The 9,892-nt window shown below is 42.3% G+C and overlaps 1 protein-coding gene across 6 annotated transcripts in view; it reads right to left on the reverse strand.

Moving 5' to 3' along the window:
- The window catches only part of AMBRA1 (autophagy/beclin-1 regulator 1), a 185,504-nt gene that overhangs the window by 25,593 nt on the left and 150,019 nt on the right, over positions 1–9,892 (reverse strand). For all 6 annotated transcript variants that reach the window (XM_012645193.1, XM_012645191.1, XM_012645192.1 and 3 more), the window contains 2 exons: positions 5,245–5,433; positions 3,848–4,002 (listed from right to left, as the gene is read on the reverse strand). In XM_012645193.1, the coding sequence (XP_012500647.1) occupies positions 3,848–4,002; positions 5,245–5,433 (344 nt within the window). The remainder of the gene's footprint in view (positions 1–3,847; positions 4,003–5,244; positions 5,434–9,892) is intronic.

The following is a 9,892-nucleotide window of genomic DNA, read 5'->3' on the forward strand; positions in this document are numbered from 1 at the left end:
TTTGCCCCCATTCCTAAGTAAAATAGCACTTACTGTGATACAAACCGGAAGAACAGTTTGGTATATGACTATTTCTGGTTTCATTAGCAATTTTGTATTTTTGTTATTATGCTTTCACTTGGTTACAACCAAAGGCATAATATGCAAGTTGCCACTATTTTAGAAAATTAATTGCAGTTTTCTGTTACAATATTGTGCCTTGTTCCAATTAGAAAATGAAAGGCAAGAGGGAACACAGGCAGTGTAGTGTTTTGAGAATTCAGCAAAACTTCAACTCAGCAGTCTCTAAAAGCCTAACTTAAAAACAAAACAAAAATTAACAAAAAGCCCTCACTGGCTCAAGTAAAAAAGAGTCAGACAGAAAATAAGACTGAGTCATAGAGAGTGGCACATCCAGTCTGGAGGAATCTCAAATGGACAGAGGGAAGGGAGAGATAAAATCTGTGCCCCGTCTCCTTTTTCCTGATTTGCTAATCATTAAAACTGGGAGGTCTACGGACTTAAAGCAGAGAAAGGAAAGAGCAAAAGGACCCTAGATCCTAGAAATAAGGACAAAATTTAAAATGACTCAACAAGGGGAAGAAAAGACTCCAGCACATATATTATAGATATTCAAGGGAGAAACCTGGAAAGCAGCAACAGCTGAGAAAAGATGGGAGGTGAAGCACAGACAGCCAAAAAGCTGAGTTTGGTAGGAAATAGGACACAAACACCACTGCCTGCAACAAAATTAGCAAAGAATCAAAGCACCACACATAAAAGCACAATGGCAAGTAAATCTTAGACTGCCTCGCTGATGAGGCTGAGGACAGAAACCTAAAATGAAGGAAAGTAGACATTAAGAAGAGCAGTTCTCAAACTCAAGTGTGTGTCACAATCATCTGGAAAGCTGGTTTTAAAAATACAGATCCTGGGTTTCTCTGACTCCCATTCTTATTTGGATTTTAGGTCTCAAGTGGGTCTGTATTTTAACAAAGACCCCATGTAGTTCTAACACAGATTGTCCAAGAACCATGGTTTGAGAAGCACTGATCCAGAGATCTAAAGAACTGCTTAGAGTAAGTGTGCCAAGGCTAAGAGCAATTAGCAATTCATTTTCAGAAGAGTTTTCACATGGGACTGTGTAAGAGATCATCTCTTGGGGAGAGATGTCACTTAGTGGGAATTAAAATAAATCAACGCTCTGGAGGATGTTCTCCTGGGAATGTCTGTTGGCCCAACAAGTTCACCTCTCTGAACATTACCACAGTGAATTCCAAGAGGTAACAACATAGAGAAGGGGAATTCTGGGTAGAGAAGCTCCAGGACAATCCCATGACCCACAAAAGCATTCCTTAAAGGCCAGAGCCTGGCATTAAGATGGAGACACCTATCTATACTTACCTGTGCAAAGAGGGAGATGCTCTACTGTCCCATTAAACCCTCGTATGGTGTTCTCAGACAAAATTTCACTTCTTGCCTTAAATAGTGAAACAGCACAACTATTCAAAAAAGCTGGTGTCTTCCCTTCCACCAATGTCTGAATTCAGGGACATATGCTGAGTGATTTGGTACCTTTGGACGTAAGAGGCTACGAAGACCTGGAAAACCAGAAACCTCTCTGTAGCATGGGGTTAAAGTCAGACTGGATGCCTTGATCCTCTCTCTTGGTTGAGAGGAACACTTCCCAAATGGAAACTTTCCAGTTACTTCAGCTCCCTCTCCTAGTGGTAGATGGTACCTATTGAGAATCAAAAAAGGCTTACTGGGAGGCCTCAGAAATAGCTCTTGTCACCAGGCAGTGGCTGGCTAGTTGCCTTGAGCCCCTTAGCAGGAGAGCCACAGACTAACTGGATTACTACCTCGCCTCAGCAGAGTTCTCCAAATGCATTCCTTGAGCTGCCAGCCCCACATGTGACAACAGGACCCCATCATCCTGGCTTCCACTTTGAAGCTGTTTGCCCTCAGCCAGATGTTTCTGGCTACTTACAGAAAAGAAGAGCCTTGCTAGGATGGAAGACTGGCAGGCTATGCTCAGGAGTTGGGCAAAAGCCCTGGATACAGAAGAGGCTGGAGATGTCCATTAGAGTTACCGAAATCAGATTCTCTCTCTTAATGATTATAAATAATCATTCCACAATTAGGCAGGAAGGGGCAGCTGTTAGGGCAAGGATTCTAGGTGGTGAAAAGCAGAGACCAGGGGCTTTTACCAGTCCAGTCTGCTTAAGATAAGCAAAAGAAGAATATTTAAATAAAAACTCAACTTCCATCCTCAAATATCTAGATAAGAAAATAGGCTTGATGAACTTCCCACAAAGTCTTCTCCCAATGTCAAATATTTCCAGAGTCATTTGGAATTCAAGAATCAGAACTGCCTATCATTGTGATGTCAAGAGCAGAGAGTGCCTTGTTTCAGCCCCCTTCAGAGGCTTGGTGGGACGTGATGTTACCCATCATTGGTACTGCTAGTTACCGCCTAGAAATGAGAAAAAGGATGCTTTTCTTGAATTCTCTTTCATTCATTCAGCTTCTATTAAATGTCAAGTTCCCTATTAGGTACTTGGACTTCATAAAGATAAAACAGACACGGCCTCTGCTCTCAAGGAGTTCACTGTCCAGGAGAGGAGAACAACATGGAAACAAATAACTGTTTGGTGTGATTAGTAATAACATGAGAGTGTGTACGAGGTACAGCAGTGGCACAAGGAGGTAGTCATCAATTCTATTAAAGAAGGTGCCACAGGAAAGGAAGAGCTTGCGAGCAGTTGAAGATGGGGGAGAGGAGGGTATTCCAGGTAAATGTACCCTGGTAAGAAAGCACCTTATCAAATTCAAAGAGCTTGGAAAGTGGTTCAGTATAGTTGGATGGAGAATATCTGTAGGGGACAAGGGGGAGAAGAGGCTGCAGGGGCAAGGACCACACCAGGGCACCCACTTTCCATCACTTTGCATATAGTGTCCTATCTTTAGTTTTTTCTTAAAAAAAAAAAAAAATGCTTCCCATTCCAGGCATTCAACAAACATCTACATATATAGCACTAAATGAGGGAGCCTGGGGTATATTCCCCTAAGAAGCTTACATTGAACCTAATTTGGTGGATTAAACATACATACCACACAGCTAAAGAAAAAAAACATAACAACAAGTGCATCAAACTATAAACAGCACAGACTGCACAGGTCCTTAGCTCGAGACAGAGCTTAAACACTAATTAGAGAACTGTTCAAATGTTGGGCTCCTTTGACAAAACTCTGGCCAGATGAGCCCCCATGGGATGTGGGAAGCTCAATCAGGCACATTAGTCTGGCTGAGCCCAAGAGGCCACTAACCACATGAGGCCCAGAAGGCTTTTATGGCAATACAAGAGAGGGTCAGTCCCAAACGGGATCTATTCTTTTGCTGTTGAAATAAGTAGGGTGATTTGGGCACAGCAGCTGCCCAAAGTCTTCATCTTTATCATGATTATAACCATAGAAAAGAACATTTCATGGTATACTATCACATTTTACAGCTTTTCTCAAAAAAAAAAAAAGCATAAATATTTCACCAGGTCCTTTATGCATCTCCAGACTAAAAGTTTCATGCTAAGGTAAGGAAGCATTCAGTTTATTCTTTACCTGAAAATACTTTCAGGCCTCTGGGGAACCCAGCACATAATCTAGGGTATGAGACAGCCCTGACCTTTTAAAAGTCCAGTGTTCCAAAAATGAAGCCTGCTGGTCACAGAAGGGCTAGATTTGAGTCCTTCCTTACTCCTATGACCATGATAGCTTTGGTCGTGGCTGGGAGGCCACACCGCCGTCCTTCATTACCCTGCCAAGCCTAGGAGAGCTGCCACACAGTGGAGGCGCAAGCGATGGCACTCACCCTCATGGAGGTCTCGCCACCATGGGCCTGTTGCAGCCTGAAGACCTGGGCCACCATGTGTTCTGTGGAGGGGTGCAGCAGGATCCTTCGTGAGGCCAAGCCCACCATTACGTATCGGCCCATTGGGGACAGGCTCACTGAAATGGCATTGGGACCTGAGGGCCAAGAGAACAGAGAGACGTTTCCCAGAATTTTTGCCATTCCAAGGATACAACTTTCATTCTTAGACTTTTCTCTTTTCCTCAAATCTTCATATTCATTTGTTTATCCTGGGATTATCTCATAGGATCGTAGTGAAGAGCATAATGCAAAGGTATATATATATAATGAGTACAGTGTTCGACATATAAAAAGCACTTAATAAATGCTAATCATTGTTATCATATAACCCATTTAAAAAAATTGGTATCCTGCTGTAAATACTTTGAAATCTACTTTTTTCACTTAATACATTATGAACCGTTTTCCATCATTAAATACTCTACAAGAGCAGATAAAGGCCAATTGTATACTAACATTGCACCATCGTTTATTTAAGAAACTCTTTAAAAAACTCTTATATTAAAGTAATAATTTAACATTTTTCTATATGATAAATAACACAGCTGTGAACATACTCATATGGTAATCTTTGTATAGTTTTCTGATTATTTTCTTAGACATGGGATGGCTGTATCAAAGAACACACACATTTCTGGGGTTTTTAAATACACAGTGGCAGCTGGGTGCGGTGGCTCACGCCTGTAATCCTAGCTCTCTGGGAGGCCGAGGCGGGTGGATTGTTTGAGCTCAGGAGTTCGAAACCAGCCTGAGCAAGAGCGAGACCCCGTCTCTACTAAAATCAGAAAGAAATTAATTGGACAACTAAAAATATATAGAAAAAATTAGCCGGGCATGGTGGTGCATGCCTGTAGTCCCAGCTACTCGGGAGGCTGAGGCAAGAGGATCGCTTGAGCACAGGAGTTTGAGGTTGCTGTGAGCTATGATGACGCCATGGCACTCTAGCCCGGACAACACAGTGAGACTCTGTCTCAAAAAAAAAAAAAAAAAAATTTAAAAAATTTAAATACACAGTGGCGTATGTGTGTGTATGTGTGTGTCCAATTCCCCAAGCCATGACCAAAAAGCTCCTCTCTTATTCCCGGTCATCATAACAGATGCATGCTGGTGAGATGCTATCGTGGCAGGGAAGACTCTATTTCTGAGATTCTTTTGCAATGCTACTAGCCAGGACTCCACAAAGCAATCTTTCTCTGGCCTATGCCCCAGTGAAGGCAGGGACAGTATGTGACCATTACTCCCACCCAAGCTGTGCCTCACACACAGCTTGGCATGGGAATGCCCATGCCAAGGCACGAGTGTACCTCTGTCATTAGGTTGGGCTTCCTATCCCTTACCAAATCGCTTGGTGTAGAGCATTTCACCCAGGTTATGGGGGGCTAGGGAGTACACCGCTAGGATGCCTTCATCAGGAAAGCCCCTCTGGCTGCTAGGGATGAAAGCTGCCAGGAGCTGGCCATCTGCAGAGATGTCACAGCTGGCATCATTGTAGATCTTGCAGTTCTGCACCAGCACATTCACGGAGGCTGTATCAGACAAAGAAGGAAAAGAGAATAAGCAAGTTTGGAGTTAAAGTTGTGAAAATTCTGGGCCAAAAATTTTTAGGGCCTTCCTAAGGGCCTGAACCTTCTCTAGAAATGCTAAAGGATGCCCTGTCATTCAAACTAAAATGTCAAAATGAACAAGAAACACAAGAGGCAGGAAAAATATGTCTCTTCTACCACTTTAATAGGAAACTATGGAACAGTCAACACCACCACAACCACCTGCTGAGTCTTAGTTCACATTTAGGAAACACTATTTGAGAGATTAGATAAGGAAAAAGTTATTAAAAATTGTTCCTGGAGAGCCACTCAACAGCTGTTATTGTCCAAAGATCAAAACTAAGATAAATGAGAATGCAAACTCAGTGATTCCAAGAAAAAGGTGATATAGGTAGAGCTTTCTTAGGGTGGGATTCTTACTCAACACCTGATATATTACCTTGGAGAAGAAAGTCATTTCACAAATTTATGTTTAACTTTCTCATTTAAAAGAAAGAGAACTAGAACATTTAGAGACTTTTAGTCTTCCGGACAGCTCCCTACTAACACTAATCTCTAACTCCACCGAGAGAGGATAAAGAGAAATGGTCCAGCACTGGCTGGATGACTAGGGCTCTGTTCATTTCTCACTATGCTCTATGGTTATCCACACTGTCAACCAATGTCTATGGGCAGCCCTGGTCTGCACTTAGCAGGTGCTGAGGATAAAGCACAGGGTAGGCCAGGCAGCATGGCTCAGCCTGCTGAGGTAGCAAGACAGGGGGTGGAGGAATGTCTGCCGGTGAAGACAATCCACTCCACAGGGCAGGACCAATGAGATGTTAGCCCACACTGGCTCTGGGCCTACAAGCTTTGTTTCTGTTTTCATTTGAATCCTTCTCCAAGTCCCATTGTGTGATTCTCTGCCAAGAGGAAGTGGCTTACCCTTGATGTGAGCCTGGAACAGCCCACATCATGGCCACAGGCAGAATGCACAACACATTCAAACAGACGAAGCTCCTCTGGGCTTTGTCTCATTTAGATCTACTACATGTAAAAGACTTTTTATTCTTTCTCTCATTTGAAGGAGATATCCACCATCCGAGGCATCATGGTAAATTTAAGAAAGCCAAGCTCAGCTGCCCTCACCAGATTCCAGGTGAGCTACTCCAGTAAGACACAGACACACACACACACACACACAAAGACAAGGGCAAGTTTCCCAAAGAAATTACCTCAAGGAAAATAAAAGAAAAAATTGCTTTTTCAGGGGCTTAGAAGCATGTGGGATCAGGCACTCAGAGTGATTTATAAAACTCTTTATTTTATTTGTTCCCCATTTCCTTGTGCATCAATGAAGCTACAGAGATGACAGTGTAGATAAAAAAAGGCATCAGAACACATTGATTAGGCTATTGTGCCAACTCTCGGGGGCTGTCACCTACAGCACTATTACACATAAAACTGAGGAGGGACCACAAGGATGGTTCTGTTTGCTAACTAATAAAATAATGACATCCAAATACTCATTGCTATCACCATTAGGCCTCTGTACTGCTCAGCTCCCAACCTGCCATCTGCTCTAGCCTGCATGGCTGGATTATCTAGTTAGTGCTGGGACTGTCTGCTACTTACTCACGGTCTCAAGCCCTTTGCCAAAAAAATGACAATTTCCCTCTCCTTCTCTTGATTGACACGATTCCACTTGGGGATAGAGATATTGGGGGAAGCTTCAGAAGTGAATCCATCTTGGTTCTCTAGCTTTGAGGTTGGCACAATGCTCAGAAAGATAAAAAGAAATTAACAATTTGGACTCTAACAACCAAAGGCAGGGAGAGAAAGTTAAAAAAATCATAAATATTAAGTAGGACATGAAAATAAATAAAGAAGGAGATGGGACTCTATGGATTTTAAGACAGCTTTGCGCAGGTACCATTTTATCCACGTTTAATGTTTCAAAAGTGCACCATATTTTATCAAAGTAGGCTTTTCTATCTTGCTGTTAACATAGCTATAACTCATGTACGTTAACGTGTATTTTGGCCAAACATACTGAAGGCTATAATGACCCTAAAAACTCCTTACCAACACAAAAAAAGCATTTAGCTGTTTACTGGGACAGGGCTGGGGAGCAGAGTACAAGGAAGGTTGTTCTTCTGGAAAGTATGGCTCTGAACCCCTGAAAAACTGGGCATATAAGCAAAAAACATTTTGTCAGCCTCAAATCCAGGCTATAATGTTCGTGTTTGTATTATATGATGATGATTCTAAGTCAATGGCCATCTCCCAAATTTTGCCACCTCCCCTAACTCCACCTAATTTCACAACTGCTCCTGGCTACGCAATGAGCTCAGAGAAATATGCAAATAATAAATGAAAAGAGAGTAATAAAAATTATAACAGCTTCTCCAGCAGCATATTCAGCTTCAGAAATTTTGCAGCTAGTGATCTAGGGTTTCACTTCTACTGTAATGAAAGGGATGTGGTAAGCATAGAGTGATTTGGTATCTCCATTTCAGTGAGCATTGGGTGGTATGTTTACAACATTCTTTTTATTTCAAAGCTCCAATTAGCAACTTACATTTGCTGCTTTTTGTCTATTAATTTCCCACGTGGAAATGGAAACGTTCAGTTATGATGGTGATGGTGAGTGTCACTGCTTCAATTCACTTGTGCAGCTTCCTCGCATAAGGCTGAAATTTTGATGAGTTAATTAACATGGAAGAGATTTCTTGGATCTCTATTACTTGTTTTTTTGGCCATAGGAAAGTAATGTACTAGTGACAAAGGACAAATCATCCTTTTTGGATTCGACAATATAAGCAAGTAGAGAGAAAAGGGGGAAGTGAAATACAGTCTAAGATATTAGCTGCTTCCACACCACTAGAAATCTTTGTTGTGCTGCATTCCTTGCCTTACCACAGAAGTTCACAAACTTTAGCATGCATAAGAATCACCTGAAGGGCTTATTAAAGCATAGAACACTGGGGCAGGGCCTGAGAATTTGCATTTCTAACAAATTCCCAGGTGTCTCTGATGCTGCTGGTCTGGGATCAGGCTTCAGAACTGCTGCCTTATCAAACAGTCCTTGATCCCTGAGCTGTAGCTCCAGCAACTGGCTTTCACTTAAATGCAAAACACATATTGGAAAGGATAATGGGGCAGTTAGCTGGACCGCTTAGAATGGAAATAAAGACTAGGAAAGAAAAGGATTTTCAAATCAAAACTGCTGAAGAACTTCAGGGGGCAGCTCCAGGGGGAGAAAAAACAATGCGGGAGCCAGCAGGAAACCATGTTCCAGAGTCTGCAATATAATCTCCTCCCAATTAGAAATGATTTCCAAGTGAAAATGCCCTAGCAGGGAATGGGAGGGGTTAGAAAAATACTGATGCCTGGAGGAGCAGATGGCTCTGCCTTCCTATCAGCGCCATAAATTATAAACAAACACCTTGTACAAAGATTGATTTGTAGCCTGTTGCTGGCTGGCCAGATGAGGCCATGGGAGCGATTAGCAGTAGTAGTGCTTTTGCAAATACATTAGATACTGATTTGGAAAACCCAAGGGGGTTTAAATCAGCTGGAAAATTTCCTCTTGGCTATCTCTGGGCCCTTCAGATTTCAGAATAAGACCTGCACAGAGCTCCAGATGACACTGTAAGCACTCCCTGGAAGGCACCAGTCACTATATCCCCTGTGGTGCAGTCTGTCCCAAATCACTCATCTGCTGGGCTTCTTAAGGCCTATTGTGGCATGACACCCTACTGACTAATGCCATTCACCCGACAAGACTACCCGAAGGATGGACATATTTGAAACACAGCCTTGGGCGTGGGGGAACCAAGGGCAACACACATAACCTAAACATCTGTACCTCATAATATGCTGAAATAAAAAAAAAAAAAAAGAGTTTACTCTTAAAAATCACCGTGAATCTAATGTGCTAATTTTTTCATGAAAGTGGATCAAAACTATCTGTGTATATGAAGGCTTATTCACAAACTTCTAAACTCTTTAAAGATAGTAATTCATTAATCCTGCATCCCAAGTGAGAGAAACATATGGCAAGAATGTTTAGCCTAATTCCAGAAAAGGATTAAATGCAATTCAACTAAGTCAGAGGACCAAGAACTTGGCGGCTACTGAGTCCATAAGTAAAACTCAGGACCAGTGGCTCCCAGGCACCAGCTGTTGCAAAGCCAAACACTACCCTTCACTGGGAAGTAGGTAACTTTCAGATATAAATCTTACAGCAAAACAGATTCCCAACATACTCTACTGATAACTGAATCTATCAAAAGTGAAGTTCAAAAGTAACTTTTTCGACTTCATTCAGACCAACAAGGAAACACAGTTAAGAGCTAATAAAAGGGGGCGGGCGCGGTGGCTCACGCCTGTAATCCTAGCACTCTGGGAGGCCGAGGCGGGCGGATTGTTTGAGCTCAGGAGTTCGAGACCAGCCTGA

The sequence above is a fragment of the Propithecus coquereli genome, unplaced genomic scaffold (genome assembly GCF_000956105.1).
Source record: "Propithecus coquereli isolate 6110/MARCELLA unplaced genomic scaffold, Pcoq_1.0 Scaffold227, whole genome shotgun sequence".
In the NCBI taxonomy this organism is placed as follows: domain Eukaryota; kingdom Metazoa; phylum Chordata; class Mammalia; order Primates; family Indriidae; genus Propithecus; species Propithecus coquereli.